The sequence below is a fragment of the Geotrypetes seraphini genome, chromosome 2, assembly GCF_902459505.1.
Source record: "Geotrypetes seraphini chromosome 2, aGeoSer1.1, whole genome shotgun sequence".
Taxonomy (NCBI): Eukaryota; Metazoa; Chordata; class Amphibia; order Gymnophiona; family Dermophiidae; genus Geotrypetes; species Geotrypetes seraphini.
The window spans coordinates 230813058-230833164 of record NC_047085.1 but is presented as its reverse complement, the minus strand read 5'-3'; the positions used below and the strand labels follow the sequence as shown (position 1 = coordinate 230833164).

Here is a 20107-nt window from a genome sequence, read left to right as displayed (position 1 = left end):
AAACCCAGAAGAATATTTTACTCAGGACACTTACAGCCGGCACTTAAACCCCTGACAGGGTCAGAGGGCAAGCAAACTCCCAGGGGAATGGACCCAGAGTCTGAGAAGGGTGGCGCAGACAGGTTGGCTCCACAGATCCACCAAAGTTTCTCTGTGAAGCAGCAGTCTGGCTTTGCAGGACTGCATCCTTTCCTTCGGCAGAGGATACTGCACGGGGTCTCGTTGCACTGAAGCCACCGAAAAAAGAACTTTAAGTGGAGAAAAAAATGAGAAAAAGATGCAGAGCAGAAGAAAAGCCTTCTGCATGGATTGTTTGCAGAAACTGAAACTGTAGGGGCTCTAACTCACTCTCTAAGGTAGGAGGAGCACATGCTCAGAAAAGTGTTTGGATTTCTGCAATTCCCAGATTGCAGGAAGGGATTGAACATTTAGAGTATAGCATCTGGAAGGGACGTAACAGAATATTCATTTACTTCAACTTATCAGATAACTTGAGAAAAGCATTTATAGGAAGCTCTAGACAAAAATCTACAAACTCTAAATGTGAGAAATTTTCCCCTGCAGAGGAGATGCAAATACAATTTCTGATGACATTAAACTTGACTTTTAGGCATCTCTTTGGGGATACAAATCACTTTGCAAATTGAAGGGCCTTTCTACTAAAGCTCAGTGCATTCTAACGGACATTATCATGTGCTAAATGCCACATGGCCCATAGATATAAATTAGGACATGCAGAATTTAGTGCTTGCTAAGCATTAGTAAAATGGAAAATGGCACCTAAGAGAAGTCTAAGCATGGTTTCTGGATAACATCCTTGCAACTTATAAGCCATATCTGCTCAGTTTATCTCACAAAAGTCATTTCTTTGGCCCTTTCATTTTAGTGTTCAATGAAAACAATACATAAATATCAAGAGGTGCTTTTTCCTGAACAGAAACATATTGAATAGCTTTTTTTATTACAAGATAGCCTGAACAATGTCAGTTTAGAGAAAGATACTAAGTTCAGCATTCCATTTTCAGTGGGCATGAAAAACTTGAAGCAGCACTTCAGCATAGCTAACTGTAAAGATAACTTAAAATATCATGTAAATATTTCAGTATTGTATAGAGAGCTTCTGATTTTAGATTTTAATTGATTAAACACCCTGATGCAAAACAAAACAAAAAAAGTGTTTACTGGATGTGCAGGAAAATCACCACTTTCCCTAGTTGTCTCTTACTCCTCTCCTTGTCTGTTTGGATATTCCTAGCTATTAGTACTATTTCCATTCTAATGATTCCTTCCATACCTAAACAAATGTATATATTTGATTCAACCAAAAGGATTACCTAGAAAGTGATGTGTAGACAACAAACATCGATTATTCATACCCTTAAAAATGCATTCTTAAATTTACAATTTATGAATATCTAAAAATAGAAGCCCTGATTAAACAGCACTATATACCAAAAAGAAATAAAAATAGCTTTTAAAAGGACTATTTTTTTTTTGCACTTTTGAAAATTGGTGTTGATGACCCTGTCTGCTCTCAAGTATTTGAAAAACAGCAGTCCCTTAAGAAAACCTATCTTGAGAGAATTTAGGAATAGATTTACTGAAGTACACCAAACATGTTAGCACACACAAATGCTGTAAGCATGGATTAGACTCCATTAGATAACATGGGCCTTTGCTAATTAAAGCATGTTAGAATGCAGTAACGTGATAGCATCTTTTAGTAAATATAACTCTTAGCTTCCAGCCAAATAAGCAGAGACAAAAGTAATATCTTAGGTTAACTTTCAGTGCTTTCATATCTACAGACCTCTAGAACAGTGTTCATGTTATCTTGATACAGCTAATCTAAACGCTGGCCAATACTGAAGTGCTACAAAAGTGATTTAACTGGTAGTCAGTAAGGTGGACCACATGTCCTGGCAAAGGCAAATCTGAAGGTTTCATTGTTATGCAAGGCAATTTTCTTTCTCTGAACATACTACAGAGATACTAAGCACATGTCTGTTCAGCTCTTGGTTTAATTACTGTAGCTAATTTTTGCAAAAGATATGTTTAAATTAAATACCCCCTGTCATTCACAATGGAAATGTATAAAGTAAATCACTGTGGAAACTAATTGATAAAAATAATTTTTCAATTCAGAAATCCTACCCATTGTAATTTAAATTTATATATACAGTCACAACAAAATATAATTATGAAAGCATAACACCCAGCTTGGTGAAGTTAGAAGAATTTACAAAGCAAGTCATCAAATCCTCCCCTTCTCTCACCCATCTCAAAGCAAACCTGGAAACTTCCAGAAATCATGGACATTTATACAATTCTCTTGTTAAACAATTTGTGATTTAAATATCTGAAGCTACTTTGCTACATGTGTGAGCAAGTGATTATACTCACAGTAAGGGGCTTTCAATAATTCAAAGGGAGTAAAAGTGATTTTAACCCTTAACCAACCATGTAATCCTAAACCACCACTTGCCCTAACACAGCAAAATTGACCTCAAAATGGGTGAATTATTAAGTCAAAGCAGTCAGTAAAGTTTAAGCGGGACACCTTATTTACACTCTTGTTGGCTAAGGCAAAAAATATGATCAAATGGTTGCAAGCTAGTGAGGAGTACAATATAGTGGCTTTGGTTCATTTGATTAACTTCACTGAATTCTGAGGCTTTCTGCCATGTTCTGACTAAAATAAGCGTGGCAAATTGTTGACACAGAAATGAATATAATTGTTTGAAGTGTGATGTAGCAATTACATAGTGAAAGAGAAAATAATGGCCCCTCTAAACTGCTGTTATTTTTTTTTTGAGTGCAATTAAACAGGAACAATTGAAAAAAAAAATCTTTAACTTAAGCAGGCTCTCCTGGCCTAATTAAAAACTGTTCTCCCTTAAAAATTTTTAGCTTTAAATTCAAACATATCCAAACATAATTATTGTTTCCCAGAGCCAGTGTGATATAAAGTCATCAAGCTTGCTTCATTTTGCTGTGTCATCAGTCTTGAATGAATCACACTAATGAGATGAGAGTAGGTAGAACATGGGAATGGCAGTGGGATAGGGATGATGCACTATAATGCACAAGACTTCCCAAGATGTCTCAGCTGAAATGGATTGTTTTTCCTGCCTCACTCGTCATATTTTGAAAGCTACAATTGGAAAATCCACAGGGCTTAACATAAGCATTGCCAGGGGAAAGGATTGTCAGCATTTTATCTACTTGAAGAGAAATGTAGCATAATGTTTTATGCAACAAAGCAAGTAAGATCAGTGAAAAATATATAACCAAAAAAAGTCAACTTCTTCCACAAGCATTACAATTTCAAGAGAACAAAAAACTTCTGATAAAATTTACAATAGTTGCTGTCTAGGAACTTTACTACTTTCCTATGTAAACAGTGATAGTGTGTGATGTTCTTTAATCTCTTCTCCTTTCCTCGTTGCAAGCCAAAGTCAAGTCAGCTCCTTGGTCATTTCTAGAACTAAGGTAAGTTTTGCAAAAAAGGACTTGCTAAATCACCACCACAATAATAGCTTCATATAGTCTTGTGCCAAAGGCAGTGATGTATACATCCAGGAGCTCTTAATCATGGAGATTTTTGGCTCAAATTTAGGGGTGCCCTTTAAAATCAATCCATGATGTTGTCCTACTACTTATAAAACAGTTATGCAATTTTATTCAGGTTCTGGATTCCATCAGAGTCCCTTTTTGTAATAATTCATATACAGTATAATAAACTTACCAAACTAGCTTTAAAGAGACCTCCCTGCTTTTCTTGTATGACAAGAGGAAAGAAATGCAATTTAGAAAGCTCACACACTAAGAATTCATGACAGCTATGTGTGTTTTTCTTTTTTTTTAAACATTTAACCATTTCTTGTGTAATTTTTATTCAAATGTCAAGTTTTAGAAAACCCCAAATTTTTTCCTCTTCCTTTTTTTTTTTTTTTTACCATTTTATCTAAAGTATTTATTAAAAAAAAAGAAAAAGAAAACCTGGTCCTAACAGCAACAAACCAAGTTTTACCAGGAAAATAATATATTGGCCATTGGGATAGCAGTATTGATAATTCTAGTCCCTTTATTTTTCCTCTAGACAGCCAATAACTATATAAATTTGCTTAACTAAACTGGCAAGAATGTTTTTGTGATTGTTTTTTCCAGACACACAGATAGACCAATAAAAGGGTATGGCCATCTGGGCAATTATACTTCTAGAGCAGGGGTGTCAAATGTTGGTCCTCGAGGGCCGCAATCCAGTTGGGTTTTCAGGATTTCCCCAATGAATATACATGGGATCTATTAGCATACAAAGAAAGCAGTGCATGCAGATAGATCTCATGCAAATTCATTGGTGAAATCCTGAAAAACCGACTGGATTGCAGCCCTCGAGGACCGACATTTGACACCCCTGTTCTAGAGTTAGAACAGAGAATGGAGAAAGAGCAATAGATAAACTAATGAGTAGAAGGGAACTGCTCTTCTACTGCTAGAGAGAAGATTCAGAATCACATATGCCCTTACAAAGTGGAGAAAAAGACCTCATAAATGCTCCAAAGGAGTTAACACCATGTTGTGGATGCCAGACTAACAAAGTATTGGCAAATAGTGCAGGTATACATTAGTGCTGCCCAATTCGAATCGGTTCACCAATTCACTTCAGATTAATCGATTCGAATCGATTTAAAACAAACAAAATCGGCCTCCCGATTCAGTGACTGACCTTCCCCCCTTGCCCCCTAAAGCAGGAGCGGCAGCGCTGCCTCTTGCTGGCCAGCTGCTGCCGTTCCTGCTTTAGAGGGCAAGGGTCAGTCGGGAAGTGCTGGTGTCTGGCTTCCCCCCTAGCCTCCCACGCATCCATTTACCTTATTTCAGCAGCTTGCAGAGAAGATCACTTGTGCTAGTGATCTCTGCAATTTGCTATAGGCCTTCGGAGCTGTTTCCTCTGCCGCGATCCTGCCTCTGACGTCAGAGGAGGGGTGGGACTGTGGCAGAAGGAAGACAGTTCTGAAGGACTATAGCAGCTTGCACAGATCGCTATCACAAGTGATCCTCTCTGCAGGCTGCTGAAATGAGGTAAATGGCTGCACGGGAGGTCAGTGGGAACACGCAGGCCTTCCGATTGGGGGGGGGAAGTCCTTCAAGGGGGGGGCAGACCTTCAGGGGAGGGGGGCTCTGGTGTAGAAGTACACGGAGGGAGGGAGGGAAGGGGGAAATTCAAAGATACATGCATATGCCGGACTTTGGGGGGAATAAATAATGGGTCTAAAAACAGAGGAGAGGGAGAGAGATGGTGGACAATGGGCTTTAGGGAGGAAAGGAACAGAAAGAGAGGGAAGTTGGACACAAGGGATGGTGTGGAGGGGGGATAGAGATATTGGATAGGAGGGTAGTTGGGAAAAGAAAGGGAGAGATGGTGGACCCTGGGGTGGTTGGGAAGGAGGGAGAGATGCTGGATGAAAGAGTAGTTGAGAAAAGGTGGATCTGTGGATGGAGACGAAAAAAAGAAAAGATGCCAGACCTCCGGGGGAGGGAAGGGAAACAGAAGGGGAGGACATAGATGGATGGTTAGCACGGAGAAAGAAGGAGACCCTGGCAAGCAAGTTATCAAAAGACAACCACAGCCTGAGACCAACAAGATTTGAATAATGACCAGACAACAAAAGGTAGAAAAAGTAATTTTATTTTCTGTTTTGTGATTACAATATGTCAGATTTGAAATGTGTATCGTGCCAGAGCTGGTGTTAGACTGCAAATGTGAGCTAGGATTTAACAGAGAGAGGAAAAGTCTTTTTTGTTTATACCACAGTGCCAGTGTTGTTAGTAAAAGGTAAAGGGGATGAAGAGGCTATAAAATAAACTCACCAGGATGTTTGAAAAAAACACCCAATTAGGCAGGAAAATCGAATCGAAAAATCGATTCAATAGGCTGAATCGAATTGAAATTTTTTTCCTGAAATCGGGCAGCACTAGTATACACCACTCATAAGTCAAAAAACTCCACTTGGTAAGGCAGCATTCAACTCTTCACATATAATACGTTGCAGAGTAATATGTTCATAGGGACAAAAAGAATACAGTCCTCAAAAAACAGCGGTTAACAAAAAATGGCCACTTATCACATGCTGTTCCATCGGCTTCCAGACCGAATCCAAATGAAGTAAGTCCCAACTGAAGAAATTTAAATCCCAACGGAGTACCCCATTTCGCCGGTCGTATCGTCAGGGGAAAGCAAAACGAACAATCCTCCGCTCAGGCTATGTTGCAAAAAATAGCAAGGGAAACAACAACACACGCTTCTTTTAAAGGTCACACTGAAATACGTCACACGTACTAGACTGATGCATGAGGAACAGCATGAGATAAGTGGCCATTTTTTGTTAACCGCTGTTTTTTGAGGCCTGTATTCTTTTTGGTCCCTGTGAACATATTACTCTGCAACATGCTATTTGTGAGGAGTTGAATACTGCCTTACCAAGTGGAGTTTTTTTGACTTATGACTGGTGTATACCTGCTGTATTTGCCAATACTTTGTAAGTCTGGCATCCACAGCATTGGAGCATTTATGAGGTCTTTCTCCACTTCTAAGTTTGTATGGGCATATGTGATTCTGTAGCAGTTCCCTTCTACTTCTGGAGTTATCAAATGCAGAACCACAAACAATAATTTTCCCTATATCACTGTTTGCACTGATGGAGCAGAGCAAGAGAGGATTCCCATCACAAAAAGACACAAAAAGAGAAGGAAACAAGAGAGGCTGACATACAGATGGGTGTCAATAAAAAATAGAAATTTACTAAATAAAAAAATGGAAGTGGTGGAAACAGTCATGTGCTCCTTGGTTTTATTCATATACCAACATGTTTTGGGACACGTGAGTTCTTATTGCAAACCTTTTACTACTGGTTCAACTTGCCAGAGCCTTTTTATCATTGGTTCAACTTCCAACTGTGCATTACTATCTAATAAAGTCATACAGAGTCTGAAAACTCAAATGTTTTCAAATGAGGACTCATATATAGGTACATTATATCTACACATCTTACATAAGCTCTCAAAATTCTGCTTCAAACTCTAGTACATTGCCTGGAATTAGAAATCATTAAAATGTTGGTGGATCTAGTTAAACTTGGAGGGCAAATATTTTTGATGGAAGTTGATGGAATAATTGCATGCTCATTACTTCAGGACTTGCAAAACTGTCAGCTGCCTCAAATTAATTTAGGGAAATACTACATTAATTTCTCAGATAAACCCAAAGCATGATGTAAACTTGCTCATTTTTCATGGCATCTCAGACCAGAAGTGGTATGACCAACTAATCTTCCTTTTGAAATAGTATCACACTTGTAAGGTGGTATACACCAAGGAGGAGAGAAAAAGTCTTGATCAAGAGACAAGCCCTATTGGTCAACTAATCGTGTGGAGGAACCCCACAAGCTCTGGGTTCTTGTGATGCTTGACAAGGCCTTTTGCAGGCAAAAGTGGTAAGATTTAAAAACAAACAAACAAACAAAAAACAACATACAACCTCCCCACCCCAGAAAACAAATTCATGCAAATCTCAGAGGAGCTAGTAAAATTGATGATAGCTAAACAATCTTAAGACTAATGTCATTTGTAAATTCTCACTTCCAATCTTTGTCACCATGGGATTCTGGGAGAATTCTCTTCAGAAGGTGTAAATATATAGGAAAGACTGAACTTTTATTTTCAAAATCAATCCAAACTGGTTCAACCAGATTATCAATGCCATAACAGGCCCACACAATCTTTTATGTTCCTATTAAAGAATTGGTTTAACAAAAAAACAACTAATTAGTATAGTCCCGAATCACCACTGGTGACAGGGTTAACCAAGCTAATAAATATATTAATATAAGGCAGCATGTGATTTTATATCTGGCTTTCTGCTGCCTTATACACACAGGGTCAATTAAATAGAAATTTATGAAAAGTCAAACTAGATCCTGTGTAATTTCTGAACTTTTTAAAATCAGCTCAGCACTTCTGATGCCAATTCTTCTAGTGCAATTTGTGCATGGCCTTTTCCTATTCAATACCATACTGATAAAGCAGGAATTCTCAACCCAGTCCTTGGGATACACCTGATGGAAGCAGTACATGCATATTTATCTCATGCATATTCATTGTGGATAGCTTGAAAACTAACTGGCTTGGTGTGTCCTGAGGACTGGGTTGAGAACACCTAAGATAAAGTATACCATCTGAAAATAACTCAAGACTGGATGGACTAAACTTAAGCCTAGATTTCTTGCACATCTATTCATGATATCATTAAACCCACATCCATTATATTTTAGAACAATTTCAAAGATGGAGGTCCATGAAAGAACTCAGAAAAAAGTGGAGATGGAGAATCACTACTTTCCCATAGCAGAAATCTGATTCTTTCTAAGAATGGCAGCAAAATTCTGCTTAGTAATTTAAAAAAAAAAAAAAACCTCAAAAGGTAAAAGCACTGATTCCCTTGGGGACAACAGTTTTCTGCTTGGACATCAATTGAAGGCCACATTTTATACACACATTTATTTATGGTTCAAGAGATAAATATAAACTTGATGAGAGAGGAGATAAGGGGTAAAGGTCATCAACCCAGAGGATTCTGGGCGCACAACAAAATACATAAAAGTTGGAAGGTTCATTTACTGTTAAGGTGGGACAAAGCCTAGCATTTCCAGCTCCTATCCTCTGTTTCTAACAGTTCTTTCTATATTTGGTTGCAAAATTTTAAAGGATTCTCTCCTCATCTTCCAAAATTCTCATGCTGCCAAGTACTGCATTACATTGTGCACATATTGGTAAAGTAGAGAAGTAGAGAAGCATATGAGAATATCATTGATAGAATGGGGTCAATTTTTAGAATGTAACAAAAAAAAAAAAAAAATTCTCAACAGAATCCCTTTCAGCAATATCTGAATAGTTTACTGGACTCGCAAAGGATCTTAGAGATTCCAACTGCATGAAGTTCTCTATGCGGGCAGAAAGATTTCTTATTCCAAATGGGTACAATTCCTTGCACCCACTTCCTACCCTGGTAATGTAGCTTTTGCACCTGCATGAGCTGCTACAAATGCCATGATCTATGTTCCTAAAAATCATAACTTTTTGCCAGTTGTGTTTTGTTATCATTTCTTCCATGATCTGCATAATAAACTAAGCAAGTACATATTGTATATACATGGAAAAAAAAGACTGCACTTTTCTCTTTTACCACAGTTTTAAAAAAACCCACAGAACAAAACTCAAGAAAAAAAAAAACCTACACAATCTTTGGAACAAAAAAAATCAAGGCAGAAATTTAAAGGCAAAAAATATTTAAAGGACACAGTGAGGTATAAAAAAGTATTTTCTTATTTTCTGCTTTTTTTGTTGTTGTAATTCCTCTTCGACTTTGCTATAGAGTTCCTTTACTAGTAGGTATTGCAATAGCCAGGCCTCAGGAACCAGAGGGGTCTTGTCCCACTGCACATAGGAATTTGGGGTTAGGGAGGGGAGGGTTTCACGTCACTTTAGTAAGGAGCAAATCTGCTGTAACCGCCTCGGTATAAACTTGCCTGGAGGGAGAGAGACAGAGAGAGGATTATTCAAAGAAAGGTTAAAACAGGCAAAGAAAACAGAATAAATACGGAATGATGTATCTATTGATTTTGCTAACAAGATTACAACTACATTATCATTTCAGTCACTTAAGAGGGTGATGATAGCTTTCCTAGATCTCAGAACTAGTGAGGCTCTTCTCATGTGCAATGGCTTCTCAGACCCTCAACAACTTGAGAAAGAACATAACTCTCATAGGCCAATGCTCAGGATCTAATGCCAGTGCTAGAGGCAATTAGTGCTGGAATAGCGCAGAATGCTTTAATGGTTTTGAAACCATTAGTGCAGACTGCATTTAAATGCAGTCATTAGAAAGCCCACAGCATGTTTTAAATGTCTGATCCAGGGCAGCTTTGAGGGTTGGTTGGTTGTGAGAAGAGGTGTCTAAAGGCACCCCTTCTCTCCACCAAGACCACCCTGCCCCGACAGACTTCTTGCATGCCTGAGTTACCCCTTCCCAAAACCCACTGGTGTCCATTGGACCCCCCCTCTGCCCCCCTCACAAAAGAATAGCCTGGTGGCCCAGCAGACTCACTCACATGACCCCCGGCAGGGCCAAGCTCAACTGTGGTCACCTGGTTACCTTGATGGCCTAACGGAATCCCATGACCCCTCCACATACTTTGCATAGTAGGCAGGAAGAATATCTTCTCCCTCCTGCCTTTGGGCCCACCCTCCTCAAAATGACAATGTCCTGCCCCTGCCTGGTACATTCTGGGATTCACTGGACAGGGTCTAAGTACCATATACAATGATATATAATGAAAAAAAAAGAATACAGGACTTTGGGCTAGATTCACTAACCTGACTTCTGTGGGCAATCCATGGCCGATTCCAGCAGGCCCGACGAATTCACAACAAGAAAAAATTCAAATGAGGGCACTCGGAGAAACACCCCCTCCGACCGCATGGATCGCTAATGTGCGATCCTGACGAATGCGCAGACCATCTGCTTTCCCTGCAGATGGTCTGCGCATGTGCTTTGCGTCCGGGTTTGTTTTTTTTTTTTTTTTAATGCACGCCGACGCTCCTGCTCTCCCCTTCAAGCCAAGCCCTGCTCTTGCCACCCCGACTCTCCTGCTCTTTGCCACCCTTCCCCGCAATGCAGCCTTGCTTTAAAACCACAGGCTTGCACTGCAGGGAAGGGCGGCAGAGAGCAGGAGAGTCGGCGCGGCATCTGCATTATCATAGTGATCTCTGATCTTGCTTCCACTGGCGCTGCTTTGAACCTGACGAATGTGCTCCCATTATCCTGCTGCTGCTGTCGCAGTGACCACCGAGGACCCCTTCTGATTATTAATATAATAATGACAACAACTTTATTTTTATATACCGCCATACCACAAACAGTTCTAAGCGGTTTACAAGGGAAGAGACTGTATACAGACAGCGACATTACAGAGAACTTTCGAAATTACATTGGCATGCTAAGTTTAGTCAGGTTTATCTGGAAGTGTTTTGGAAGTACATCAGGTTGAAGTGGGGTCAGCATACTGGGCCAGATCCAAAAAATACGGCTGCTTCTTAAGACAGCTTTCAAGACGCTGCACTGCACTTGAGCCAGAAAATACTTTTTTTTCCCTCCCTGCTGTTTTTTTGCAAGTTCTATGGAAGGGGCAGAGAGCAGAGTAGAGCAGAGAGCTGGGATTTCAGGCCGAGGACAGTGGGAAAGGACGTTTACGACCCCAGCAGTCGCTTCTTGTGTTGATCGGCCAGCCCAGTCGGTTTCAAAAATTTGGGGGATGAATCGCGTCTCTGCCTACTTTGAATGCCGTTCCCCTCATTTGGATGCACGGATCAGCACAGAAGTAAGTGAATCAGGCTGGAGTAAAATCGGGTCGCAAACTGATTGGTACACGATCGATTTGCTTTGTGAATCTAGCCCTTTGTGGATGTTGTGAAATTGCATACATCCTGGAGTATATACCATTAAACTAAATAACTTGGGATTAATATGGATTATAATTTAAATACATGTTTCTTTCTTGCTATGTAAAATTCTCAAGTTATAGCAATCACAATTGCATTAGAAATATTGTGCTTTCCCAGTGACCATCAATGCTGTTTAAATTCTGACAGAACAGGAAGAACCAGCTCTCCGTAAGAAAAATGATAGGAGAAACCAGGAAAACAAAAAGCAGAGACCGACTGACATGCACTAGCAAACTCCACTCCAAAACCCGACATGGGCGGTGTTTCAGCCAAAAGACCTGCCTCAGGGGTTCCAATATATTAAAGATTAAATATTCAATGTACATAAAATGTATTAGTATGATACATACTAATTTGTTTTGGTGGTAAACAATGGCTAACTAGCACTGTGCACCAGATTCTTCCCTCAATAATTCAACACAACTGTACTTCTTTGCTCGAGCTAATGCAAATTTTACCACTTAAACTTGATCAAATACTTTGACATCTGAAAAGTGACATTCAAAGCAAATTACTGCCCTTACACACTTCATAAAACGGAACTAAGAAAAGCAATACATAATGCTTTTTTTGCATATGCATCTGATAAGTAAAGGCAAAGGAAACATGTTGGTAAGAAAGATTAGGAATTGTACTTACCTCAATAATCCTCTTTCTTGTAGATGTGTTTAGTGGTCCTGAATGCTAGGATTATGCATCTGAACCCATAAGTTTTTTGCAGAATGCTGCCAATCCTCTTTTGAACTATGCCTTCTTTCCAGGGAGCAGCTCCTGCCCCCTCAGTTTGTACAAAAGCAATCAAGTAGTTCTGTAATGACAGACAATTCCAAAAGGAGGGAAACAGGGAAAAATCCCCGATGCCACAATTCTGTTCTGCTCTGTAACAAACCTATCCATTAACATAACATTCAAGTAACTGAACAGATATAAAAACTGTGTGCAACCAGCACTAATCAATAATAATAAAAACCTTAGCCACACATGCACGATTGAAACTCCTTGCCTCCGCATGCACAGTACACCGCCAAGCAGGGAAGCGCTGGGGAAGCCAAAACTGTGCGATCCTGGAAGCCTTTTCACAGGCGAACAGACAACCTGGAAAAGTCTGTCTTCAGCTCCCTCCTTCCACCCAACTCGCACTCAGTCCTTCCCCTCCTCAACCTTAGTGACGACCACCACGCCGGCGACTCCCCCCCTCTCTCCATCTGCCAAGGAAACCCCGGGAGAAGTACGTGGCAGTGGCCCACCAAGGGGGGGGGGGGGGGGGGGCGGCAGACTGCTCCGGGTGGAAGCATGAGAGGGGTGTTCCTGGCCTTGGGGTCATGGTCCGAGAACTTCCAGGTGGGGGAGAATAGCAGGCAGGGTCGTGGCTCTGCTGTGATCCCAGGGCAGGCAGGAGGTTTAATTGCGGCTCTGCCGCGATCCCTCAGGGGCTCCAGGCAGCGCTGAAGATGAGGCAGCAGTCCAGGAAGAGCAGAAGAGGCCGGGAAGAGCAGAAGAGGGTCCAGGGAAGGAGTAAGAAGACAGCGGGAATGTGAGCGGACCCCAGCTAGGTAAACGCTGGGGTCTGGAAGAGTTGTGGATGTTGGAAAGGGGAAACAGAGACAAAGGGAGCCATGTTGGATGAGGGGGAAGGGATTGAGAAATGAGCTGGTGATGGATGAGGGAAGAAATTTATAGAGAAAGATGGGGTGATTCTTGATGGAGGGGAAGGAAGACACAGAAACATGCTGGATGGGATAACATAGAGAGAGAAGAAGATGGAATGATGCTGGATGGGGAGAAGTGATAGAGTGATGCTGGATTGGGAAGAGCGGATGATGATGGATGAGATGAGAGATGGGGTGAAGCTAGATAGAGAATGACACGGTGGTTGTTACTCGCGGCTACCCGAGGGTAACCCGCCAAAATGGTGACCAAAAAAAAGGTCACCGCGAGTTCGGGGACAAGGCCATTCACCGCCCTGTGGAGCGGTGAATGGTAGCACGGGGCGGTGAACAAGTAGTGAACGCGCGGTGAACAAGCGTTCGATCTGGCAGCCCACTCACTCCTGCCGGCCGTCCATGCATCTCCCTCCCTCCTTTTCCCTTACCTTTTCTTCTTGAAACTGGTGATTTCTATAAGGCTACGAGCTGTATTACAGCCGGAGCCTTATAGAAGTTGCGTCGCGTTGCCTGCTGGAAAAAGTCTCCTCTGATGCAACTTCTTGTTTCCGGTTGCATCGGAGGAGAATTTTCTAGCAGGCAACCATAGAAACATAGAAGATGACGGCAGAAAAGGGCTACAGCCCATCAAGTCTGCCCACTCTGCTTACCCACCCCCTGTTTATGCCCTAATGACCCAATTTCCTTATCTTGACCCTCTTAGGGATCCCACATGGGTATCCCATTTATTCTTAAAGTCTGGCACGCTGTCTGCCTCGATCACCTGCACTGGAAGCTTGTTCCAATGATCAACCACTCTCTCTGTGAAGAAATACTTTCTGGTGTCGTCATGAAATTTTACGCCCCTGAGTTTGAGCAAGTGCCCTCTTGTGGCCGAGGGTCCCTTGAGAAAGAAAATATCATCTTCCACTTCGACACGTCCCGTGAGGTACTTAAATGTTTCGATCATGTCTCCCCTCTCCCTACGTTCATCGAGAGTGTAGAGCTGCAATTTGTTCAGTCTCTCTTCGTATGAGAGACCCTTGAGCATCGAGATCATCCTGGTGGCTGTCCGCTGAACCGATTCAATTCTGCGCACATCTTTACTGTAATGTGGCCTCCAGAATTGCACACAGTACTCCAGATGAGGTCTCACCATGGCCCTGTACAACGGTATTATGACTTCAGGCTTTCGGCTGACGAAACTTCTATTGATACAACCCAATATCTGCCTTGCCTTAGATGAAGCCTTCTCCACTTGATTGGCAGTTTTCATGTCTGCACTAATGATTACTCCTAAATCTCGTTCTGCTGAAGTCCTAGTTAAAGTTTCTCCGTTCAAGAAGTACGTCTTGCATGGATTTCCGCTTCCGAGGTGCATGACCTTACATTTCTTAGCATTGAAGCCTAGCTGCCAGGTTGAGGCCCAACTTTCCAATGTAAGCAGGTCCTGTGCCATATAATTCTGTAAACTGCATTCACTTACTATATTACAGAGTTTGGCGTCATCGGCGAATAGTGTTATTTTACCTTGAAGTCCTTGAGTCAGATCCCCTATGAATATGTTGAAAAGGAGTGGCCCCAGGACCGAGCCCTGCGGCACTCCACTGGTCACCTCAGATGTTCTAGAGAGGGTACCATTTACCACCACCCTCTGAAGTCTGCCACTCAGCCAATCATTGACCCATGCAGTTAGTGTCTCTCCTAACCCCATCAATTCCATCTTGCTTAGCAGCCTACGGTGTGGGACACTGTCAAAAGCTTTACTGAAGTCCAGGTACACGATGTCCAAAGACTCCCCAAGTCCAACTTTCTTGTTACCCAGTCAAAGAAGCTGATGAGATTGGACTGGCAGGACCTACCCTTGGTAAATCCATGCTGACTGGAATCCCGAAAATTCCCTTCATTCAAGATCGTGTCCAATTTGCTTTTAATTAGTGTTTCCATGAGTTTGCACACTATTGATGTGAGACTCACCGGTCTATAATTCGCAGCCTCTGCCCTGCAACCCTTTTTATGCAGAGGAACGACATTAGCTAATTTCCAGTCCAGGGGAACTTTCCCCTTACTTAGGGAGAGATTGAATAGCTCAGCCAATGGTTTCGCCAGGACATCGCTCAATTCTCTGAGCACTCCTGGGTGCAAATTGTCTGGTCCCATGGCTTTGTTCACCTTGAGTCTTGCCAGTTCACTGTAAACCTCACCTGGTGTGAACTCAAAATTCTGAAACGGGTCTTCTGTGCTTTGTGTTGCCTTCAACTGCGGACCGTGTCCCGGTGCCTTACAGGTGAAGACTGAGCAGAAGTATTCATTCAGTAGTTCGGCTTTATCGGAATCTGCTTCCACGTAACTTCCGTCCGGTCTTCTAAGGCGTACTATTCCGCCTGTGTTCCTTTTTCTGTCACTAATATACCTGAAGAAGGATTTGTCCCCCTTTTTAATGTTTTTTGCCAGAATTTCTTCCACTCGAAGTTTTGCCTCCCTGCCATTTTGACCACTGTAGAACTGGTCCTATATTCTACCTTTGCCTCTCTTTTCTCCGTGCGCTTGTAGGAGAGAAACGCGAGATCTCTGCGGTGAACCATTGGGGTTTATTGTTTCTTTGTCGTTTATTTATTTTATGAAGCGGCTAGTTGCTTCATGTATGGTTGATTTCAGTGTTAACCACTTAGCTTCTACATCATCGGTCTCCGCTTGGTCCTGCAGCGTCCGATGGACGAAATCTCCCATGCGTGCGAAGTCTGTGCCCCGGAAATTGAGCTCATAGCCTGATAGAAATCGCCAGTTTCAAGAAGAAAAGGTAAGGGAAAAGGAGGGAGGGAGGGAAATGCATGGCTGGCCGGCGGGAGGGAGCTGCTGGACCGCATGAAGGGTGCTGGGGATGGGGGGATGGAGAGGAGAAGACGCTGAAGATGGGGACGGTGACGGGGCAGTGAAAGAGACAGCGGGGACGGTGACGGGGCGGTGAAGGGGACGGCAGAGATAGGGACGGGGCGGTGAAAGGACCAGCGGGGACGGGGCGGTGCAGAGGATGGTGGTCTGGGGATGGGACGGTGACAGAATTTTTCCCCGTGTCATTCTCTAATGCTAAATAAGGGAAGAGAGATAGATTGGGGGCTGAAAGGGAGACAGAACAATGCTGGGTGGGGAACTGGAAGATAGATATTAGGGTGATGCAGAATAGGGAGGGAGAGAGAGCAATGCTGGATTGGGGAAGAGAGATAGATTGGGGGAATGAAAAGGAGGGAGACAGAACAATGCTGGGTGTGGTGCAGGAAGATAAATAGTTTCATGCTAGAGAAGAAGAGGGAGAGATGCTGGATGGGGAAGAGAGAAAGAGACGGGGCAATGGTGCTATGCTGAATTGTTTGAGAAAGGGAGATAAGATGTAATGCTGAATGGGGAGGAGAGAGATTGGGTGATTCTGAATAAGGGGGAAGAAAAAGAAAGATGGGGTGATGTTGGGTAAGGGAAAAGATGGGACATGTGAGGGAAGGAGGCTTTAAAGGGAGATTCTTGGGAAAAGAGACCTGGTGTAGGAGGCTGTTAAAAGAAGACAGTTCGGATAACAGGGTTGGAACTTGGAACTGCAAAAGGTGAGTTGTGAGAGAAGGAGTCTGGGTCTGGATTTGGGGGCTGAAAAGGAAGACAGGTGTGATAAGGAGACTGGGGCTATAACTGAGGGCTGGAAGAGCAATGATAAGAAGGGGGTTAAGGTTGGGGGATATAAAAAGGGAATGTGTGAGAGAAGGGAGCTGGGGATGAAAAAAGAGGGAAGTGGGAGAAGAGGGCTACAAAAGGGGACATGTGAGAAAAAAGGACTGCGACTGAAGCTGGGGGCTAAAAAGGGGGCATGTGAGATAAAGGGGCTGAAGATAGGAGCTGGAAGAATAAGTGAAGATGCAGAAGCAAAGGTTGATGGGGAAAGGGAGAATGGAGAGTGAGTTCTATGGAGCTGAAGGACAGAGAAAGGGGACAGATTTTTAAGTTGGTGGAAATAGGGAAGGTAAAAGGGGAAATGGTAGCCTGAATATGGGGGTAAGTCATAAGAAGAATAGCCATACTGGATCAGACTAATCTATTCTAGCGCCTGTTAATGTAACAGGCTTACATATTAGTCTTATATAGAACTGTAGCTACTTGCATGTCCTGCTATCAAGCAGAGACTTAAACCAGATTTTACATTCTTAAGTGTTTTCCTTTTTTTTAATATATCCTCTCAGTTCATCAGAGACAGAGAATTCTCCAAATTTGGACTGATCATAAGGCAGGTGGCAGGCAAAGCCCACTAACAGGGCAGGACTTCAGGATCACTAAACACATCTACAAGAAAGAAGATTATTACTACTACTGCTATTAATTATTTCTATAGCACTACCAGACGCATGCAGCGCTGCACAGAGTCACAAAGAATAAGTAAACAGTCCCTGCTCGAAAACGCTTACAATCTAAACAGGCAAGACAGACAAATAGGATATCATGGATACAGTCAAGGGGAATGGTCAATCAGTGGGCTGGGTTGGAGGGCAGAGGAGTAGGGTTAAGGATTGAGAGCTATATCAAAACGGTGGGTTTTCAGTCTGCTTTTAAACAAGGGAAAGGAAGGGGGGCTTGACAGACAAACTCGAGTAATTTATTCCAGGCATAAGGGGCAGCTAGATGAAAGGAACACAGTCTGGAATTGGCAGTGGAGGAGACGGGTAACGCTAAGAGTGACTTATCTGAGGAACGGAGTTCTCTGGTAGGTGTATAAGGAGAGAGAAGCAAAGAGAGATATTGAGGGGCAGCAGAATGAACACACTTGTAGGTTAGCAATAAGATCTTGAACTGTATGTGACAGAAGATAGGGAGCCAGTAAAGTGACTTAAGGAGAGAGGTGACATGAGTGTAGCGAGGTTGGTAGAAGATGAGTTGTGCAGCAGAGTTTTGCACAGATTGCAAGGGGGAGAGACGACACTTTGGGAAACCAGTTAGGAGTAGATTGCAGTAATCTAAGCGTGAGGTTACGAGAGCTTAGATAAGGGTTCAGGTAGTGTGCTCCGAGAGGAAGGGGCTAATTTTGGCGATACTGAAGAGATAGAAGCGACAGGTCTTAGCAGCTTGTTGGATATGTGTAGAAAATGAGAGATCAGAATCGAAGACCATTCCAAGGTTGCGAGCAGAGGAGACTGGAACAATGACAGTATTATTTACAGAGATGGAGAAAGGAGGAGGAGCAGAGGGTTTAGGAGGAAGGAGGAGCAGCTCTGTCTTGGATATATTTAGTTTCAGATGATGGCAGGACATCCAGGCAGCAATATCAGCTAAACAAGCAGAGACTTTTTCTTGGACTTTAGGTGAAATTTCAGACTTAGAGAGGTAGATCTGTGAGACATCAACATATAGGTGATACTGGAAGCCAAAGGAGGAGAAAAGGGCACCGAGGGAAGAGGTGTAGAGAGAGAAGAGGTCCTAAGACAGAACCCTAGGGTACACCAACCGTTAGCAGGGAAGCAGCAGAAGAAGACCCATCAACACATACACTAATGGTGTGTTGGGAAAGGTAGGAGGCAAACCAGGAGAGGACAGATTCACAGAAGGTCAAGAAGGATAAGGATAGAGTAAAGGCCCTTAGATCTGGCCGTGAACAAGTCACTGCAGACCTCAGTGAGGGCAGTCTCTGTGGGGTGTTGGGGGCGAAAACAAGGTTGTAGAGGTTTGAGAATCTGATTATTGAGGTAAGAACCTAATCTTTCTTTCTAGTGCAATGTGTCTAGCAGTTGTGAACACTAAGGACGTACCAAAGCAGTCCCTGGTGTTTAGGGTGGGCCTGCTGAGCCTGCCTTCAAAACAGAGGACCCAAAAGTGGCTTTTTTCCTGGCAGCTATGTCCACCCTATAGAACCTGGTAAAGGTATGAGGGGTAGACCAATTAGCTGCTCTACAAATTTCCTCAAGCAAAACCAAGTCTCCGCCCATGAGGTGGCAACTCCTATAGTGGAGTGTGCTTTCAATACGATCAGCGGCTACTTACTGCAGCCTACATATGCAAAGAAACATAGAAACCATAGAAACATGATGGCAGATAAAGGCCAAATGGCCCATCCAGTTTGCCCATCTGCAGTAACCATTATCTCTTCCACTCTCTAAGACCCATGTTTCAAACACAAGGCCTGCAGGGCAAATCCGGCACACCTGGCCTTTTTATGTGGCCCACGGCAATGCTCCCGAGCTTCCCCTTCTCACAGCCCTGTGTGTCCTCCCTCCCGAGCTGGTCCGACGTCGCCGTCACACCAGAAAGTCTGCCGGCTTCGGCAGTGATTTGGCAATCGGCATGTTGTCCGTGGCTTCCCCCTCCTGTTCCCATCTGCCGTTGTCCACCCGGGCAGAAAGAGGAAGTTGCACGTCATTGGAGACAGACCGCAGCAGGCGAAAAGCAGGAGGGGGAGCCATGTAAAACACTGCCGAATCGCTGAGGCTGGCAGATTCCTTGGTTTGGCAGCGACATCGGACCGGTGGCATAGGGAAAGACACGCCGGGCTGTGAGGAGAGAGGGACTGGTGCTGGAGGGAAAGGCAAGCTGGGCTGTGAGAAGAGGGATCGGCGCTGGAGGGTAAGGCAAGCTGGGCTGTGAGGAGAGAGGGACTGGTGCTGGAGGGAAAGGCATGCTGGACTGTGAAGAGAGCAAGATGAAGGGAGAGAGGTTGGACCTGGGGTAGTGTGGAGAAAGAGGGAAAAAGATACTTGAAGGGAGACCATTGGGAAGAGAAAGGGAGACATGGTGGACCTGGAGGGAGGAAGGCAGACAGGGGGAGAGATGGGATGGGGCAGTTGGGAAGAGAAAGGGAGAGTTGGATCTGGAGATGGGAAGAGAAAGGGAGAGTTGGATCTGGAGATGGAAAATTGATAGGTAGCTGAAAATTTAAA

At 43.1% G+C, this 20107-nt stretch overlaps 1 protein-coding gene across 9 annotated transcripts in view; it reads right to left on the bottom strand.

Moving 5' to 3' along the window:
* Positions 1-7694: 7694 nt before the first annotated feature.
* Positions 7695-20107, bottom strand: part of RBFOX2 (RNA binding fox-1 homolog 2) — an 839083-nt gene continuing 826670 nt past the window's right edge. For all 9 annotated transcript variants that reach the window (XM_033935143.1, XM_033935145.1, XM_033935146.1 and 6 more), the window contains one exon: positions 7695-9584. In XM_033935143.1, coding sequence (XP_033791034.1) covers positions 9540-9584 — 45 coding nt within the window. In that variant the 3' untranslated portion in view covers positions 7695-9539. The remainder of the gene's footprint in view (positions 9585-20107) is intronic.